Source organism: Amphiura filiformis, chromosome 5 (assembly GCF_039555335.1).
Source record: "Amphiura filiformis chromosome 5, Afil_fr2py, whole genome shotgun sequence".
Taxonomy (NCBI): Eukaryota; Metazoa; Echinodermata; class Ophiuroidea; order Amphilepidida; family Amphiuridae; genus Amphiura; species Amphiura filiformis.
This window is the reverse complement of record NC_092632.1, coordinates 52813403-52835169: the sequence shown is the minus strand read 5'-3', so window position 1 is coordinate 52835169 and position 21767 is coordinate 52813403. Positions and strand designations below refer to the sequence as shown.

Below are 21767 nucleotides of genomic sequence, written 5' to 3'. Positions count from 1 at the left end.
TACATAATGTTTATGTACAAAATATTTCTTGCAGATTAATTCGTTTAGCAAAGATATCGTGAAATTACAACGCATTGTCTATGGAGCAGTGTAATACACATAATCATGCATAACTCGCAAACGCAATATCGGAATCAACTGAAATTTTGGGAATAGGCTTTTTTTTTTTTTTTTTACTGAAAAATGTCATAAAAGAGGATGCTAGGATCACGAAATACTCCTTTAACAAGCGTTGCAAAATATGTCAACGCTGGTCTCGGCTGGTCTGCCAAAAAACGATAGCAGAAGTCTGAGAAGTGGAACTATCGTGTGCAATTGACGCTACTCGAGTTCTTGAGTAGCCAATGTGTAAGTCTACTAGTCCTGTCCTTTTTAAAGGGATTTTATTACTGAATTCTTGAGGTCAATAAAACTCGGAGCCTTGTTATTCATGAGGCATCATGTGACTTTCCTTTAGAGTTAAAGTGACCTTGAAATTATTGTTTTGGTTCTTGGGTCAATAAACTCGACCATGTTAGTGCAAGTAGTACAAACCGTACGCGTATTATGATAATTGGAGGCCTACCACTATAATACATATTCGTGTGTTACCGTTGGTTTTACTGAATTCGTTGAAGTTGAAATGACAGGGAAAATGATTCGTTTCATCGGCATCTTGTTCGTACTTTGTGCTCTATTAATCGGCAATTCGTTTTCGAAAAAAGGTACGTTGTATGTAGGCCTACATGTATACGATTCATGCTGGTGACGGAAATCACAAGTTTTACGAATATTATTTACGAATATTATTATAGGCCTATCTTGGCCTACCATTTATTTCCGTATTAAACTTTATGATGTCAGCAAGATAATGTAAGATAGTAAATGTAAACCTGTATTTTAGCTAGAGTATCTCGAGCTAGTGCTGGTAGGCATATATAATATTGTGAGAAAATAAATGCCGGCGATTCTGAAAATAATAAGTTTCACTTTCAAACATAGCACGGCACGCGGCACGGCTACCCTAGTCCGAATAATCAGACCCAGAACAAAATATTAATTTCTGACATGATCGTGTTGGGGTTCTTGTTCATAGGGGGCCCTATATAGGCCTAGGCTTTAATATAGGAAGATTTCCAACATGGGGAGGGGCTGAAACTTGAAAAAAATTGTGTGGCCAGACTGGGGAATGCGAGGGGGGTTTACCCCCTCTCAGTCAGAAAATCTTGCAAAATATAGGCCACAAAGACCCTTTTCCCTGAGCCCCCTCAAGCCCCCCCCCCCGGTTTCTAAGCCTAAGACTTTTAGTAAGTTCTCAGTAGGCCCGCTACCGGACTTCAACTTTTCTATGTGAGTGAAGTCAATGGGATTTGAAAGTGAAATATTTGATCTACTTAATTTTTCCAACACATCATTGACTGCATGTAGCCTACATGACTCAAGTGGAAGAATTAAGGGCCCAACACCAATTTTGAGTTAGACGCAGCCCCGGGACCCAGCATTTTATTGCCAGCAGACTGTTCTTCCTTGTGTGTGAAAAATGAGCCCAAATCCACTCTCTATTAGTCTTCCACGTACACTTTTCATGGAAGAAAGCCCCAACTCCATGGCCCCAATTCCATGGAGTTGGGCCCTTCTTCCACAAATATTGGGTTAAAGAGGAATTTTGTTCATCCATAAGGGGTGGTGCAATAATTCTGTGTACCGCCTGGGTGGTGAATTATAGGGGGGGGCAAAGATTTTTGGCAGGCCAAAAGGGGGGCAAGCATTTTTGGCAGGTCGAAAGGGGGGTCAAGCGATTTTGGCAGGTCGAAAGGGGGGGCAAGCAATTTTGGCACAGATATTTTGGGCACCGTTTCTATATTACGCCCTAAAAAAGCGTAGGAAAACGTTACGAACACGTTCAAATAGGCCCCTATGCGAAATTTCCTGCTCGCTGCACTCGCATTATATGTTAAGACAATTTAAGGTTTTAAATTCGGGTGGGGGGCAAAGATTTTTGGCACGTCAAAAGGGGGGGGCAAAGGATTGGGCACGTCGGAAGGGGGGGGGGGGCAAAGGTTTTTTAGCACGGCCAAAGGGGGGGGCAAGCGATTTTTGGCAGACCATTTTGAGAATTCACCCCCCGGTACACATAATTATTGCACCACCCCTAATCTGCTTTTCACTACAATAAACTTTCTTGCTAAACATAAATAGGGCCTATTCATGATATTACATGCTTCTACTTCTGTCATAATTACGAAAATAAAACTATGTGGAATTGTGGAAGTACATGTAGGCCTAGCTCATAAGTATGTTTAGGCTTATACATGTAAGGCCGTATAAAATTAATGTTTTGGTTCTCGTCCCCTCCCTCGTCAATTTCTGGGATTTGTCAGAATTTTTTTTTTAGATTTTTCAATTATTTTAGACTTTGGAATGATTCATGAATTTTTCATACATATAAATAAGTTTATTAGAGAACAAGGATCACTTCCAAGTCTTTTTGTGGTACTCTAGGGGGTTTATCCCTCAGAATCTCACATTTGAAAAAAAAAAAAAGCGCCTCATCGTTTCCTCGAGCACTGTTTGAAAAGACCGAAAACTACTGACAATGCTGATTTTACATTGAAAAAAAAAAAAAAAAAAAAAAAAAACTCCCTCCCTCATCAATTCATGAAAATCCTCTGGACGAGAACCAAAATATTAATTTTATACGGCCTAATTTATGATTGGAATCAGTGGCGACGGAAGCAATACAATTCAGGGTGGGGGGTGGGGGGTCGGGGACGAGTATATTTGGTTCCGGGATTTTGTTTTGGTTTTATTGGGACTTTTTGTTGCGGCGAAGCGTGCGAAAATCTTAAGACTATTTTAGCCCAAAATATAAGGGCGTAGCCAGTTTTCGGGGGGGGGGGGGGCAAATACAATTTCGGGAGCACGTACAGACGAAAAAGAGAGAATGTACATGTATTTGAGCTTCAAAAAAGGCTTTATTGGGACAAAAAGCGTGCAAGAATTTTGTATTTCACCCATGATGGGATGAAAATGCCTTATGCGCACACAGCGTGCAAACATTTTGTATTTTACACTATTTTGGCCCATGATCGGGGTGAATTTGGATGGAAAAGGGGCTCCTTGTCCCTTTTCTTTTCCTTTGCCCTTCAGATTTTCTCTTTCATTTTTGTCAGGGGCACTCTTCCACCCTACTGCCGAAATGGTGTGTTTTGCTATTTGATGGGCCAGTTCGCGTGATCGTGAAGCGCGAAGTCCTTTGGGCCCCCCTACACCGTCATCACTGATCAAAGGGGTCCGTGCGTTCATATTACCGTTCTCGACGGCATTGTGAACCAGTAAAATTACGGAATTTAAATTTTACTTTCAGTATGTTTAAGCAGGAGTTAAGAGGGAGTTAGTGATACACATATGGGTTTAATACTAGTATTACATAGGGGTGGGGGTGGAGGTAGGTAGTACTTTTTTACAGCTGGCTGGTTTCCGTCAAATTACGGGAAATTTCTAAATACAGGCGTCCGTTAATTTACAGTCCCCTTTTTTTTACGGTGTAGACGAATAAAAACACGCGATATTCAAATTTCTCGCGCCGAAATTGTGTAAGTGCAATGACGTAATGATTATTTGTGCTCAATTGTCGTCAGCCTAACTTGATTCATTGAATACTGGGACGTCATTGCACTCGGCAATTCGCTGTTGTAGTGCACGTTAGTTACCATTGGTTACTGATCCAAGCCTGGGCGCACCTGTTCCGAATTTTGATATGCCATAGGCTTTGTGTTATGATCATTTCGATCAGTGGTTCGTAACAAAGAAAGCGTGATCCAGTTGATCTGGCAACGGACATATTTTAACGTGCACTACGACAGCGAATTTCGGCGCCCGGGAATTTTGAATATCGCGTGTTAAGAGACGGATGTTTTTTATTCCTTTATTGGTCACTATGAGTTTGTTTTAAATAAAACCATGCGATTCATGTTTGATATGATAATTAATTTTCTTATAAAGGCGTAATGTTGTGATTGCCGGAGACTTCCTTTAAAACGAGAGAATGTAGGCCCACGATTTCCGTCAAATGTTAATTTTGTTATTCTTCATTCAAACTGTTGAAATAATATTAGTAGGCCTATTAGTAATAACTGCCGGGAAGGGTTCCTAAGCTGAAATAACAAGGTAAAATTAAAGCGAAATCACACTGGTTATTTTGGCCATTTAACATGCAGTTCTATGGGAGGACATAAATTTCATAAATTTATGTCGAACTTTGCTCTACAAAGACAACAAATTTGACCGATTCCATTTAGGTGCAAGTTGGGACTTGGGACACGTATACATATAATACCATATTAGGCATGACCCGATATAGGCCTATTTGGAAAATCAAATTCTTTTAAAAGTTACATAGCCTACAGTATAACATAAAATGTTGCTTCTTTCAAGCGATCTTGCAAAAGGAACACGTAAAGGTTTCTTGTAAATGTGACTAATTTCTTATTGTAGGCCTATTACTGACATTTAGGCCTATTTAGCGTGATACTGGAAGTCTACAGTATTTTTTATTAATGATAATCATTATCATCATGTATATAATTGATATCAAATTAAAGACCCTATTTTTCTCATTAACATATTGAAATTAGGAATTCCAAATCACTGTATTTCCGAAGATATAAAAAAACGGTCTAATTAGTCTCAAACGTAGATACCACAGTCAAGACTAACTCGACAGTTTTTTGATGATTTCTTCTCTTCGATAATATACTGATTTGGAACGCCAAATTTCAATATGTTAAGGAGAAAAATGTGGGCTTTTACCTGATACCAAAATCTGTATTTTCATGGGATGGGGGACGAGGCTGTCAATCGGGTCGCCCACCTTTAAGTGTTCCCCTTCTAAATTTTGTTGTTTTTGTTACATGTTGTACCTTCTCATTCTCTAGTGCCCGCAGACACACAAAAATTGCTGTTGGAGTTGGGTCAAACTGATTGTGATGACGAGACTGAATCTGAAGCGGCGAAGGTATGTGAGAAATAAAACAAGTGAAATGAACTGCAATGAGCTGAGAGCATTCATGGCCTATACTTTCTCGGAGGTGCCTTTTACAGTAACTGGATGCCCCAAAAAAGGTTAAGGGGGTACTACACCCCTGTGGTAAATTTGTGACTATTTTTACATTTTTCTCAAAAACTAATAACACTCTGGTAACAAAAGTTATGTATATTATAGGGGCAAGGAATCCAATTACTACACTGAAATTTCAGTGACTCAAGACAAGCGGTTCAGTATATATGATAGGAAATGAGGTACATCGTAGCGGTACCTTATTATAAATGACGAACCGCTTGTCTTGGGTCACTGAAATTCCAGTGTAGTAATTGGATTCCTTGCCCCTATATTATACATAACTTTTGTTACCAGTGTGTTATTAGTTTTGAGAAAATGCAAAAATAGACACAAATTTATCGAGGGTGTAAACCCCTTAAATGTACTTGTGAAAATAATCTAAGTTAATGTTAACAAAATAGGGCTATGTAATGTCACTTTCATGACACGATCATTGTACTTGTATACCTCTGTGAATGTCAAGCTCACATCACAACGTATTTATCTAACCAGAGAAGATGATAAAAGAGGAGGTCGCTCGCTGCCCACATCAAATAAATAATGTGTGCATCCGCCTATTGATGGAAACAATGATCTAATCCGATTGATCAACTAATACGATAAGTGGCTTTGCGAGTCACGACTGTCTAGCTCTAAACGGCGCATGCCCGGATATCAATTTGTTACGTCAGTTGACCGCGAAATATAATTTCTGTATTGTTTGGCATGACCGGCTGCTAAGTTTGACCCGAGTTCCCTGTGAAAAAGACCATCACTTTTGATCCAAATTGCATTTTTGGACACGTTTGGACACAGAACGGGAGTATATGGAGAAACTGACACGAGTTTGAATTACTGATTACACTAGTTCAAATGGTTATCATTTAAATTTCTTTTTCTTTGACCTTATATTAATTTTACTGCAAAATTAATTATGCTTGACTTTCCATAACTTAACAAAACTTTTGAATTTTTTAATGGGAGTTGTGATATATATAATGCTTTTTCACTCGTTTAAAAATCATGGTCACCCTAGAGTTAGTATTATTTTTTAAAGAAAAAAGCATGATTTGACTGCCAAATTGGGAATTTAACGATGTACTTCCGTGTGTGGAATATTTTCTCCACTAAGAGAACTACTGAATCAGTCGAGCGTGTGGCGGATGAACAGATTACCACAAAGGAATATTCAATTGGTGTTTGAAGTACTCCAAACAAAGAAAAGTGAATGGAGGTTAACTGTGGGCAATCGGATTATAATGTTCGAGCGACCTCCTCTTTTCTCATCTTCTCTGATCTAACCTAGTACCTATTTATGTGACGTGCAGCAACACATTATTATTATATCACAGTTAGGCCTTTACTTTAAACGTAAGTTGGTAAAAAGTCTCGTCTAATTCGACTATAATTTTCGACTAACTAAAATTAGTCATACAAGATATATTTTTTATTTAAGGAAAATAATGCTGAAACTTTATAGGCCTAATGCTAACGGAACAGTAATATCATTTCACATATTGCATCATTTCAACATATTTTTCACAACTTATAATATTCAATTTGTAAGAATAAGAAATTGCATGACTAATGACGAATTTATGACTTTGCGATTTGTGATTTAATTAGTCATTTGCGTGTATTTGATTACTAATGGAATGACTAATTAAATGACTATGTTTCAAAAATATAATTTTCGATAAAAACAAGAGGTAGGCTCAAATTATTTTCCCCCGAAATTTGGGGTCTTTGTTATATTTTAATCGCGTCAAAAATATTTTAGTAGGCCTATTGCTTGTTAGAAACGGTCACTCTGTATTGGAGACATGCTTGTTACTTCCGTTTTAATTCTGCTTTCAGTTTCGGAACACTGGTGTCAAGTTCCAATGTGATGTGTCAAATGAAGAAATATCATCATCATCTGGTAAGTAGGGGGGAGGGGGCAGTGTTGGACGGTGTATGGGTGGAAAGCTGGGGGAGTCACTGCACTACACTGCAAAAAGAGCAACACTTAATAAACACTTCAACACATTTAATGGCTAATAGCTAATGCTTGTACAGAAGGTACCGCGTACGTATAGGGAGTGTTAATTTATTAACACTATGAAACGCGGGGAAAATGCAAAGATGTTAAATATTTATTATTACTTAAAGGTTTTAAAAAGCACGATTTTAACACTATATAACATAAACATCTTCACACTCCATATGCATTCACTGAACAAACCTTAACCATTTCGTGTTCAAATATTTATTAAGTGTTGCTCTGCTGTTTGCAGTGTTTGAGGATGTGTGTTTGGGTTTGTTGTTGGGGTGAGTGCGTGCGGGGGGGGGGGGGGGGGGGCTGTCTCGGGGTCTTTCTAGTGACACTGTAACTTCTATAAATGTTGTGACATTGTGTGCTTATTTTACTATTACGTTATTTTATATAGTTCATCAACTCCGTCCAGAAGATATTGACGTTGGGGCAATAGGTGGGGTGTGTGAGTGATGTGCCTGTCTCGGGGTCTTTCTGGTGACAATGAAAACTTCTAAATGTTGTGACATGGTGTGCTTATTTTATACAATTATTTTATTTTTAATTTAGTTCATCAACTCCGTCCAGAAGATATTGACGTTGTAGGAGCAATAGGTGATTCGTATACGGTAAGTTTGTTACCTCAGGGTCAGCAACCTTACGAAAGTGTTTTGCTTCAATTTTCAAGAAAATTACAGCTTTAATTCTTAAAAATGACCTCTGACCTTTAAACCCATTAGTTCGGAAACTTACACTCTCAGAAATTAAGATTTACCTTTCTATCTTATATATTGAACCCTCAAGTGAAAAGGTGTTGAAACTGAGAGTATATCCTTTTAGGTTATTTAAAGGGGCGTTTAACCATTTGTAGAACCATGTCCTTTATAGAACCATTTTGGTTCGGTACAGATTGAACCATTGAAGGTTCCTTATAGAGGACAGATTTTAGAACGTTTTTCTTCGAGTGTAATGTAGGTGCAATAAGAAGAATCTGAATAAGTCTAGGCCTATACCTTTTTGAGTTGGGCCTTTCCGAACGATTTGATATAAGTTGAAATGAATAGCAGCACCTTCAATTTTAACCCCTGTATATGTAATCATTTTGTGGCATGTGGTTATTTATTTCAAGATGCTGAAATGTGTGCCGCAGTGGCACTCACGGGCGGATCCAAATGTTCTAAAGGGGGTACTTAACTAAATTTTCCGACGTGCGAAGGGCTTATGCGACTCTGTTGGCCATTCTGTAAGGGCCCTACGAGGAACGTAGCCCCCAGAGTAGTGATTTATAGAGGAGAGACCGGGCTCTTAGGTCATGTAGGCCCTCGCCCGAATCCTCACTTGGTAGCATCACACAGATGCTGAATCAGTAGGTGTCAGAGATATGTAGAAAACACCAAACACATTGTGTAATCTATTCTTTTGGGTTTTTACGTATACGTCGCCGAAAAGAAACGCTGCAAAAGCGCAAAGATATAATTATCATTGTACAATTTTATATTGTTTTGTTCTATTTCTAAGTAAGCAACATTGTAAATTTCTTCTTGTTGAAGGCTGCCTTTGGAGCCGGAGCGAATTACTTGGGACCGAACGCATTTCTAGAACACAGAGGATTGTCGTTTTCGTAAGTTAATAATGAATAGAAATGTGTTCATTTACTTTTAGAGAAAAATCAATTTCACAATGACAGCGATCCCAGAATATTACTACGGGACGGTCCTTTCAGGACCATAATTTTCCTTATTTGCCATACGAAATACACTAATTAGGCCAAGTAAAAATAAAAACATGTTTCTCGTCCGGGTTTTTAAAAATTAGGAGGATGAGGGGCTTTTTATTTTCTATTTTTATTGGAAAATGACGCTAAATACCTGTATTTGGCACCATATTTTGGGTATTGACATACAGATTGATATTTGAGAAAAAGGGGGAGGCCCTTTTTATTTTTTTTTTATTTTGAGAGGTAGACCCCTCCAGTGATCACAAAACTCTTATGCATTTACAAAGCCGTAAAAAAAGTTTCACCTTCTGAAACATCTTTTTCAACAAGTTATAACTAAAAGTTTACAAAATAAAAAGAGAAACATGTTTTTTTTACTCGGCCTTATTTGTATGCATTGCAAAATTCTCGGTTAGGCGAGTGAAAGTCGATTCCGAGTTTATCGTCCTCACTTTTTGGTAACCAAAAACACCCGCGTCAAATTTTCAAAAATGCCAAAATAATTCATTATTTTCAAAGTATCAGTGTTTCACCAGTTTTAGCAATTGGAAACATATATTTTTGTTTATAAAACATATAAATTCATAACTTGAAAGCAAAACGAGGCCCTTTTCTAACTTTTCTAGTCCCTACCCATATAAAAACATGTTTATAAACAACATGTATGAGTGTGGCTTTAAATCAACACGCATTTTAGGTCAATAATGAAATCTGATGAAATAATGAAAAATGAAAAATGAAAAAGTCACCTCACCAACCGGGGAAAAAAGGGGACGATAAACTCGGAATTAACTTTCATTGGCCTTAACGAACAATGCTGAAACGAACCCGCGGGAGAACCTTCATATCTAGTGTTTCAAATGCTGATGTTATCTAACGGTTTAGACAATTCAAGACATCTTTGATATAGATTAGAATTATTGGAGCTATTGATAGGCGGGGGATATAATACAATTCAAGTACATGATCAGTGGCGGCGCCACGGGGGGATGCCCCCCAGTCAGAACCCTTGCCCCCCTGTTTCCCCAGTAAAAACTAAAAATTACGAAAATTTCCACTTTTTACGGCAATTTTGCGCAAAATTTGATGACTTTGCCCCCCCCCCTGAAATTCACTTTGCCCCTCAATGCCCCCACCCCCGAAAAAATATTTCTGGCGCCGCCACTGTATGATGTAAATGCATATATCTTATATATCTTTCCACAGGGTCGGTGGTGACGAGGCACTGGAAAGTCATGTATCCATTCCAAGTAAGAAAAAAAATCACAGTGGATTATTATAGAAATTGTTATTTTCCGTTTTTGGTACAGGGACAATGTGAATAGTGGGTCTAAGCAACGCTGAGAGTAATCTCGTTCACTTAAATGTTGGGAGTAGCCTTCTTGTCCTTGTTCTTTGTCTTCATATCTGTTTCTCACTTCTCTTTCCAAATAGGCCAGTATGCTTATGTAGACTCTCTAGCCTGGCTTTGCATTTTGTTTGAACCTGGTCCCATCAGGACCCAAGCGTGTCTCCACACGGAATTGCCGTTTAAACAAACACCGAGGATTCTAAAATGTTAACCTAAAGGCACATACTGACAGTATGTAAATTAGCTATATATAAGTATTTGAATGAGACTTCAACTTCGTCAATACTGATGTTTTCTTCATTTTTTGCCAAATTTGTCATTTAAAAAATACCAAATGACAATTTGAATGACTTCTCCTTCACTTTTAAGCAATTTATAAACAATTTTATTTTTTACACTTGCGCTGGGATCACTGACTGGGTCTTTAATTGTAGAACAGTTGTTGACCCAGTAAATTGTAAATTCAGAATCGCCTAAAGCACTACGTGTTAGCATGGAATACTATTATTTCCATGATGTTAGATAGGGACGGATTATAGAAATATGTTGTTCAGCATTCTACACAATTTCATAACGAATTACGCATCGAAACTTCTGTTTGTGTTGCGTATATAACACGTTCAAACTTATAGTGATGCTGTTAAGTCTAAGAAATTTTTTTTTTTCTACTGAAAATTCCTTCACAAGATGCAAATAATTGTTGACCTCATGAATGACAATGTCGAACTTTGTACCGTGGGGAAAGAACATGTCAACGAGGAATATAAAATTTTGTACTAATGGTTTACTCTACAGATATTCTGCACAAATACAACCCAAATTTGTACGGATTTTCTGAAGGCGTTGGTATGGAAAATTCCAATCTCAATGTTGCTGTAACAGGGGCCACGTCTGAGTAAGTATTTGGTATGACCATGGCAGCGTATCCTTTCACTTGCTGTGATACTCACCGCAATTTAGGTTAGAATAGATTAGATTAGGTTTAGATTAGGTTAGGTTAGGTTAGATTAGATTCTAAGATTAGATTAGGTTTAGATTAGGTTAGGTTAGATTAAATTCTAAGATTAGATTAGGATAGGTTAGATTAGATTAGATTAGGTGCAATGAGAAGAAATCTAGGCCTGCCTTCTTGAGTTGGGCCTGACGAACGATTTGATGTATTGGAAGTGAATAGGAGCCTGGGATAGGAGCATCTTCAATTTTAACCCTATACTATTATAAACTTGGTCATTTATATCAAAATGCTGAAATGTGTGCACCCGCTTCTATCAAAACCTTTGACCTGAACAGGGTAAGGTCAGTAGTCTCCAACCAAGTACCTTTTAGTACGCCTAACTACGGTTTATAATAAAGTTTTATTAAAGAGCGTGCTTTATATGTTTACTGGCAGGACAGATCAGTGCGTAGCGTATCTCAACTCAAGGCACCCGCAGGACACGGGGAAAAACGGATTGTGTCCCTCCCATTAGCCCCCCCCCCCAATCAGTGCACCCCCTCTCCCAATAGGATGGCTCACACTATACCACTTGGACAGGTCTGTTTATTGGATCATAATTATAGATGATAATATAAACTATAATAGATCCACCCTTTACGGACTACATCAATGATATGAGTAGATATACATATATCATATCAATGATGATTGTGTTGTGCATCATTTCCATAATAATTAACAAATTTTGTGTTGATCTCTTTCTTCAGAGAATTTGAAGCAATGGTAGACCAATTAATTGATCATTTAGTGACGGACACGCAAATAAATATGGACGAGGACTGGAAACTAATCAACGTTTTTCTGGGAGGCAATGATATATTCGATTCATGTTTAACTCCACGTTTTACTCCCGAATATTTCAAGAATCTGATGATTTCGTCTTTCAACACATTAAAAGCAATGGTAGGTGTAGCTTCTTTATTATATTACAATTAGAGTTCTAATTAGGTTGCATAATAGCATTTGAAATGTGTAAATGTGAATTTGGCAACTGTTTAAACACCTGCAACTTGCAATACCGTACCATGATCCATGCGTGGTACTGGAGCTTAAAAACAAATTATGACTAATTCGGCTATGTATTTTAAAGAAAATTTTAAATGATATTCCTACCAAAGATGGGGGTTTCAACAGGTTCGCCGTCAGACATCAAGTAGGCCTATATAGGATAAAGGCTAGCAGTCCGATTGAAGGGCTCTTTTCGAAGCCACTGATTTTTTCAGTGGGAAAGGGGCACCTACAAATAAAGCCACTAGTTTTTAGCAGATAAGGAAAATATATATGTCACTTAAAGTTAAAGTATTACATTTATATATTTTAGACCATAATTCTGAAGTTTTTTAATGAGAATTTCATAATTGATCATATCAAAAGCTTTATTAAAAATCAATATAACTCGAAAGCATAAATCCATATTTATATGTTACACTTAAGATGCGGGGAAGTCTACAAAGACGGTGCTAATCGCAGTGCCGCCGACAAACAAGGGGCGTAAGGGGGTGCGTTACCCCCGGGCCCTGGGTCCTATAGGGGCCCGTAAAAAGTAAAGAAAACATATTTTACTACGGGCCTGTAAAGCAAAGAAAAGGGACCTCAGGGGCCCGTAAAAAAGTAAGGTCTCACTAAGATCTTTCTTCCTTTTCGGGCCCATGGTATATATCTTTTCTTTGCCTCTACAGGTTCATTACATGCAGGGTCTGTTTTCTTTACCCTTTTACGGCTCATAAAAAGCAAACAAAAGTAGCGGGCCCGTAAAAAACAAGTAAAAGAGTATAAGTTAACAATACAAGATATATAGCCTTTGACACACACTTTCTAATAAATATTTCACTTGAATTATGTTACTCTCTGCTTTTGCCATAATGATCATCCTCGATATAATGAAGACTTTGAGAAATCAGGGAATGCAACTGAAACGTGGAAACACAAATTGCCAATTTTCGCGCGCTTCGCGTGCATTTTGCCCTCCAATATATCATTCAGCTTAAAATTGGCAATTGTTCAATCTGGGAGCAAAGGTCGTTATTTTCGAATTGCAAATTTTCGCGGGCTTTGCGCGCATTTGTCCAATCCAATGGTTCATACTTGATCATTTTAGCTTCAAATTGGCTTTGAAATTGGTATATTTTCTGCACTTCGCGCGGAAGTTGCTAAGAGAAACTTAATCTGGAAGCAATATGTCACTTTCAAATTGTGACCAGCTCCAACAAAACCCGGAACAAGTTGCCAGGCATGTTTTTTGAGTTATATGCCTTTAAAGATTACATTCCCACAAAAAAAAAAAATCAACTTGAATTTTGGAATTCATAATTTCATGGTATTTGACTTTCAAATCCGTGGTCATAAAAGCAGGTTTATTTAATCAATAATTGACAGTTGAACTATGATAATCCCTATTCAATCCTGTGTAAGGCAGGAAACTAATTAGCACATTACACAGACAAGCAATTTGGCAAAAATATCAAGGTATCATTTGCAACATTATCCATATCTTGAAAAGTATTGATGCTATGTATATAATTTTGGTATCATTTTGAAGCTTATTGCCCCGTACTTACATTTGTAGGCCTATTCAAATCATGAAATTTCAAAAATGCGACCTTTTCCTGGTTTTGTCGGAACGGGTCACAATTGTGTAACGTATTTTCACGACTTTCTTTTTCAGGTACCACGTGCTTTAGTTAACGTAATGGCTCTTCCTGATATTGTTGAACTCAGGAAGATGACCGGTGTCGTGTGTGACGTTGTGCATTTGTAAGTTCTTGTTTATGATTTCTTCTTACGATTGGAATTCTGATATCTAAACATCATAAAAGTTGTTAGTTTTATATTATGTATACATGAAGTTAAGTTTTATGTCTCCACCGCGAGTCATACTGTTTTAGTCCGCATTTCGAATTCCGTGCTTCCTTACCTCCGGATGCTGTATATCGCAAATACAGGGTGTAACAATAAAATTTGTATAATTTTGAAAATAAAATGGCACAAGTATGCCGCTTATTTTTTGGTTTGATTTTTATATGTCTATCAAGATAATTTCTTTAGCCACCCGATAAACTTTGTTCCAATAAAATCGATGGTATACAAGTGAAGATATGGCCAATTATGTAACCTAGTCTTAAAACCGCTTGGGCCACTTTTTTCTAAGTGTTACAAAAGTGACTGAATAGAGTTGAACCATGGACCAGTTGGACGGTGCTCTTATGATAGGTAGTTTTAATAAATGGGGTATTCGAAGTGGTAGAATTGATTACATAATAGAATATCTTCTTGAGTTTTTGAAAGTCACAACTAAGCACTTACATAACAACCTTATTTACTAGAAATCGTGGCTGCAGCTCAACAACTTCAACTCCAATTCAAGTTGGAAGAGCGTATTTTTAAGGTTGTGATATTGGTAGCACACGGAGTCAAGCAGAAACCATATACGCTTTAGCTTATAGCTGATTTTCCAAACTCACATCTTCCATCAAGGCATACAATTACATATGAGAAGTATGTAGAACTTGTTAACAGAAATGCTGGCAATAGTGGTTGCCCCAGAACAGCTAGAAGCTCAGCTGAACTTAATTTCAAAATTTTATTGTTTTGTACTTATGGATGCAAAAACTGTTCTCAGTTTTACCAATGATATCTCAGGGATATGAGAAATTACTTTAAGGTTATTTGAAAGAAATTTCATGACTTCATTTATAGAGTTTAAAGAAATATCATATTATTATTAAGTTCATGTTAATTATATGAATAAATACCACTTACAATTCTGTTGTGTCAGTCCTTTGATGTTTAATGCACGATAAGCATATCTACGTGGTTCAAACTTGATATGCGCAACACCTTTTCTGGACATTTTAATTAATTTTAATTAATCGGACATAACTTTTGAACCCAACCTAGTAAAGAAACCAACTAAACGTCTTCTTTTAGCCAAGATATTACTGATTGTATTGCATATAACATTTGTGCCATAACTCTTTTAGTTTTTTCCTGAGAAATCAAAATGCAATTGTATAAATTTTATTGTTACACCCTGTATATAGGCGGATTGACTTCAGATTTTCAGGATAGGTTAGTCATGGCCTGAGACGATCAGGTCATGGCCTAAAACTTTTACTTGTTTTTGGGTGGTGTTCAAGGTCATATACTCAGGTCAAAGGTCATTTGAGGTCAACTTGTTGATTAAAATCAGCTTATAAATTAAAATTGGGTCGCATATGAACAGTTTAAATTCAATTGCAACCAAACATGCGGCGTCCCTCAAGGATCTATCTTAGGCCCTTTGCTTTTTATTTTATATCTGAATGACATTGTCTACTCCTAAGTTTGTCAAATTTATAGTTTTTGCAGACGATACTAACCTTTTGGCTTCACATAAAAGTTATCCTTACCTTATCAAAACAATAAATCTCGAGTTATGTGATATCTCAAAGTGACTGAAAGCAAATAAATTATCTTTGAACATAAATAAACCCAAATATATTGTTTTTAAAAACAGATTTAGCAATCGGGTGTACCCAAATAATGAATCAATTTCAAAAGTGTCATTTATCAAATTTATTGGTATTTTATTCCGACTCAGCATGTTTTACCTCTAGGAACTTTGTTTTCATTGTATACAAGTTTGGTTTTGCCCCACATTGATTATTGCAATATCATTTGGGCTGATCCAAATAATTGTAACTTAAATAAAATTCACATTAAACAGAAGCGAATAATTAGACTGTGTTCAAATGCAAGCTATCTTGCCCATACTCCACCCCGTGAACAGAGAAATAAGTTAGGGGGGCGGTAGCACAAAGTGACGTATGTGAGCTGCTGTTTGAAAACATGACCATGATGAGGACAATAGGATGAAAGTGGGAATTATACTAAGAACAGGCTGAAGATGTTGAAGATTAACATCAAAATATCAAATTAACTTTTCAGGAGCATGTGTCCGTGTTTTTATGCCGGTGAAGATGCAATAAAAAAGTTGCAAGAACTAAGTAAAAGTTATAACGTAAGTTGTGTAAATTTATATATGTAATGTTATAAAGTTTTAAAAATTACAGTGAAATCCCTCATTAAAGTGCAAAAAATGTTCTTTCTGAGCGATTGTATTGGTGGAGCAGAATATGCCAATAATTCTACAACGTAATTCTTGTCATCCCACGGCCCTTTGTTCAAAACATCGCTTTTCCTGTATGGTCCAACACGTACTTCATTACCGCTTCAGTACACCAAGTCTAATATGCCCGAAAATTATAGAAAATACACCAGTTCATCAGTATCATTACATGTACACTATTATTACTATGTATACTATTATTAGCATATTTCGGTACGCGACACTTGAATCATTTCGTCTTTTATACTTGATATTTCCATATATATTCCTAGTTCAGGCTGATCATATTTTAATATCTCATTTTCTTTTGTCTGTGTTATTGATGTGATAGACCATATTAGAAGAATTGATATCCAGTGGCGACTTTGATACTGACGATTTTGCAATAGTCTACCAGCCTGTAACATCAACCTCTTACGTACCAGTTGCAGAGGTATACTATGAGATATCGTTATTTTCATTATAATTTTGCGTATGAAGAGAGAAGGGAGGAGAGGAGCGAGAGAGAAGGAGAAAGACGTATGTCACAGTTTATGACAGTCAGTACAAGATGGTTTAAAACACGATGGTTTCGTAATTTCATTAACATTTTAGTTTTGTTATAAACCATTTTTGTAAACCATCTTGTATACTATCATAAACTGTCTGTGACTTTAAATAACTCCATACAGTACTACAACAGTACTCAAAATAGAAGTTTAAGAAGACTATTGACTTTGTTTATTTTCAGAACGGCCGTGCTGACGATAGTTTCTTTGCACCAGATTGCATTCATCTAAGTAGAAAAGGCCATGCATCATCAGCATATCATCTGTGGGCAAATATGGTAAGTGGCATTTAGAATAAAATGGATGTTGACCTGGTTTACTTTATCATTTCAGTGAATTAATAACAGTGAATGACATTCAAAGATGTTATAAATTGTATAATTGTAATTTGTGAAGATTGGCATGAATATCTTGGAAGTTTTAATAAAACACTTGTACATGTAGACTATAATAACAAGACAACAAATCCATGAAAATTAAATATGTTTTTCCGTTCGCATTTATATACATTTGTTTATTTATTATTTATATACAGCTTGAGCCAGTAAATGCAAAGGATACGATGTGGTCACCGGAAATGGGAGAATACTTACCTTGTCCAAAGGTGTGTTTTGGGATATAATTATTATAATTTTTCTATTGATATATTATGTCTCTTTATATCTGTAGTGTAGATGTTATAGATATATCGTACAAAATGACATGTAACGATACAGGCGTTTTAGGTCCTTCTATGTTTGACACATTTCATGCATAGTGTTGTTGCACTTATGGCTTAACATTTTCGCTGATAACAGTTTCTGTCGCTATAGCTTGATTATGAATTGACTGGCTACACAATCATATGGTGTTGTAAAGATTACTTTGGTACCAAAATCTCATTTTGGTCAAAAATGCACTTGGGAGTATTTGACTGTAACTCCTCGATATGGTCAAAAGGCCAAGTCACGAGCAAGACGTTGCGGCTAAAAGTCTTGATACATAATAATATGTAGACTATGCCATAGTCGAATTTTGATAAAATATATTATTATTATTTAATCATGATGAACGCATTCCGTTGAACTCAAAATTATACTGATGTTTATTAAACATGTTAAAATTAAAGTGTTGAATAGCAAAATGGTCATAAAGAGTTTAAATAATTAGATGGAGCTATCAAATGCAACATATCTTGCATAATTATAATGGCTCACTTCAATACTAAACAATTCTGATTTTGGAACCTACCAGTTATTGATCGCGAAAGCCCGAGTAAAAAATCCACTTTGGAAGTTAATACACAGAGGGAGTATGGTGTATCAGATGTGAAAATCTATCAATTGCACACAAATTAATAAAAGTCAGCGTTTTATGCTTAACGTAATAGCCAGAGCATGCAAAATGGGCAAGTGGACTACGGAGAAGTCTAAATAATATGGGGTTTGTGGTGTGGGGGACTGTTTGTTGTGTGGGGTGTGTGATTCTTATAGGTGCTTGTGTTAAACGAGTGCTTTGTCATTCGATGCTTATAAATAAATTTGTCTTCCTATTTTCTTACCACAGAGTCCTTATATTTATACCAATCGCAACAGTGCAACACAAAGTGTCGCATGGAGTCTATCAGCCAACAAACAGCAGTCGTCTCCTGACTCCAAACCTAAATCTCTTGAAGGAGGTGTCATTGCCGCTATTGTCGTCCTTGTTGCCTCCGTTATATTTATCTCTGGTTATCTAATCTATCATAACATATTCAAGTCGGTCAAATTGAGATGGTCATACGAACGCTTATAAATCGCAGTACTAAACACATGTGGGCTCATATGTATTTTTGTATATGAGCGGATACGAGGTGCTCTGAGGGAATGTGGTCCCTGATTTGATTGCCAGTCAGTTTATACACTATGTCTTTTCAAAAAAATGTTATATCGCGTATAGGCTAAGAATGCTTTTGTTATAATGTTATGGCTTTAATGAGTTTGAGTGGGTGCGAGTTCGTAAAACAGTAAGCCTAAAAGCCAGAAATCCTCCGCAAATCGCGGAATTCGGGAAGAAACGCGGAAAAAGCAGTTTTGCTAAAAAGGAAAAATTAACTAAAAAGCTTTAAAAAGCAAGATTAATGAAAAATATATTTTTCACATGAACTAAATAATAAAATCGGCTTCAAAATTTAACATAATAAAGTGAAATAAAGTTAATAAACTATCATTTCACCAGCACAGGCCCTATATCGATCTTACAATCACCAATCACGGCCATACCCAGTCTCTGTCTTGCGATATTGCAATAACCTTATCGGGATATCAATCGTAAAAATTACAAAGCGGAAAAAAAACCGGAATTTATCATTTGTAAAGCAGAACATTTTGCTTTAAATAAGCCCAAGCAAATATTTAACTGTGTGGCAGGCTATCACCTAATTTCTCATCCAGCGCCATGTAGAAATACTTATTAGATATCAAAATATCAAAATATACAGCTTATTGTATACTATTTCATAGTACTAAAGTATTATTTAGTTACAATATTTTGTTACCGGTAATTTAACAGATGATGGCTGGCAGAGTAGTTGCTATATATTTAAACGGTTATTTTGCGTCATACAGATCGACGCTTTCATTTTCATATGTGATCCCATTTACTTAAAATAATTGGCCCATTTCAGTGCCGAATGTGGAAATATAAAACAAATCGAAGTACTTTCTAATAAATGAGGTTTTCGTGCTGGACATTGGTCATGGCAAGACTTACAGGAAACTTAAAAGCGACCCACTTTGATAGCAAGTGGCTACAAACTAACAATATTATTTTATTACTTTGGGACAAGTTTTTCGCCCGAAAAGATCGGAAATCATAATTTATTCTAAATCAGTTTAGTCTATATCGAAAAAGTACAAATTTAAACAAAGTTCTCACAACTTACATTGTGGAGGTTGGTGGCCTGCAACCAGCATCCACTGGTCTTCAATGCCGACTGATGTTGGTTTTGTTGGTAGCGGGAGATTGGGTCTATTGTTAAATTTTTGGGGTATTTTCTCATTGTGTTTTAATCTTGTATGTTTTCTGAGAAGGTGCTGGCATGCACTGACAAATGAAGTCCCATTTTATGAGAAAAGAGAGGCTCAGAGCTCAGACTGACATTATGTCTGATTATATTTATCTGTTTGCCTCTTTGTCCTCTAACCTATGCAACTAGCTTTATAGTATTATACATATATAGTTCAAATGAGGCCCGACAGTGTGTGGTTGCCTCTCATGTATTGGACCCAATTGCTTCTACTCATTATGGTTATTGATAGCGTAGCTAATGAAAGATATGACTGTTGTATAATATCAATGATTTATATAATGTTATTAAAAATATGGACATGTAATTAATTATTAAATGGTGTATAAGTAAATACTAAAAGAATAAGACTAAATATGCAAGCTACTTCAGTCGTCATCCGACCCTCGTCATCGGTCGAGTCATGCATGGTGGCAAAATGTCACGAGAGGTGCGTTTGTTAATACAAATTGGTATGTCATGTACCGCGGACTGACTTATTTCTAGAAATGTTCTTTGTAATTGTTATACTGGATTTTATAAGTGTTTTTAAGTGTGTGAAATTTAGATGTAGGCCCTACTCTTGACATGTTAGTCATGAACAGCCACATCCTATATTTTTTCAAGAAGAGATGTTATTACACAGCCGTGACGTTAGTCACGGCTGTGTCTTTTTTCTTACAGGTTCTTTACACAGCCGTGACGTTAGTCACGGCTGTGTCTTTTTTCTTACAGGTTCTTCTTTCTTACCTAGCCGGGACACCGGCTAGGTCTTGAAATGCTACCGGATCTTTCTTTCTTCTGGCAACAAATTTCAAAATGCTTCTTCCCTTACATGTTACATCCTACAATGATGTCACTTGCACATATGCATCGTCTATATCCAGTGTCTATAGGGTGTTCACAGATTTGGGGTCAAAGGTCACTAAGGGGTCATTTCCGGTATAAAACCAAATATCTTCAAAATGCTTCTTCTTCCACAAATTACATGTGATGGTGACATGCTTAGATCATGTGACTTGACTTTGGTCGGTGTCTATAGGGTGTTCACAGATAAGGGGTCAAAGGTCATTAAGGGGGTCATTTCCGGTTTTAAGCTAAATAACTTCAAGAATTTTTATCTCCATAATTAAGCATAGTAGATTTTTTTAATTTAAACTGTAACAATGCATTTTCTCGGTGTATATGAGGTTTTTTTTATATTGGGGTCAAAGGTCATTAAGGAGGTCAAAACGTCAAATTTGTAAAAAAAATATTTAAAATTACGGAAAAGTAGCTGTATCTCAGCCTATGGAAGACGGATAAAGCCCCTACATGCTACAGTGATGCACCATTAATGGTGTGAGATGTCCATAATAGCCGGTCAAAGGTCAAACTTTAAGTTAAGACTGGCATTTCCGGCCCGGCTAGGTCCAGATCTGTAACCAGATCTAGTTCTTTCTTTCTTCTTTCTGTCAACCTTTACATTTGCTCTAGCACTCACATGCTTACATCGATTTTGACCTAACTTGGTCACAATGATCATTGACCATGCCCCTACATGTCACATGAAACTCGTGGGGTCAAAGGTCACGCAGGGGTCACAGGGGTCAAAAACGTGATTTCAACTAAAAATGCATCTTCTCCCACAATTAACGTAGGACAGCGACCCCACTTGCACACATGCATTGTCATTACCCATTGTCTATGTGGTGTACACAGATTTGGGGTCAAAGGTCATTAAGGGGTCACTTCCGGTATAAAATGAAAAACCTTCAAAAAATTTTATTACCTAAGTAAAACATAGCACAGTAACGGTATGTTCATATATGATCTGCAGTCCCCCAATGTATATGTGGTATTTTTTTTATTTGGGGTCAAAGCTCATTAAGGGGTCACTTCCGGTATGAAAATAAATACATTTAAAATGCATCTTCTTCCACAAATTA

General features: G+C 36.7%; 1 protein-coding gene across 1 annotated transcript; it reads left to right on the top strand.

The window, feature by feature from the left end:
• Nucleotides 1–443: 443 nt before the first annotated feature.
• LOC140153350 (phospholipase B1, membrane-associated-like) lies at nt 444–20324 on the top strand. The gene is made up of 14 exons (XM_072176080.1): nt 444–704; nt 4917–4996; nt 6938–7001; nt 7665–7723; nt 8645–8715; nt 10018–10061; nt 10958–11057; nt 11867–12062; nt 13825–13913; nt 16086–16158; nt 16598–16699; nt 16997–17092; nt 17350–17418; nt 18360–20324. Exons 1-14 carry the CDS (start codon nt 623–625, stop codon nt 18585–18587), a joined length of 1353 nt encoding a protein of 450 aa, XP_072032181.1. The 5' UTR covers nt 444–622; the 3' UTR covers nt 18588–20324.
• Nucleotides 20325–21767: the final 1443 nt, after the last annotated feature.

Coding starts and splice junctions, on each gene's coding strand:
- LOC140153350 (XM_072176080.1), top strand. CDS start 623: ATGACAGGGAAAATGATTCGTTTCATCGGCATCTTGTTCGTACTTTGT. Junction 705..4,916: donor CAATTCGTTTTCGAAAAAAG/GTACGTTGTATG, acceptor CTCATTCTCTAG/TGCCCGCAGACACACAAAAA. Junction 13,914..16,085: donor GTGTGTGACGTTGTGCATTT/GTAAGTTCTTGT, acceptor TTAACTTTTCAG/GAGCATGTGTCCGTGTTTTT.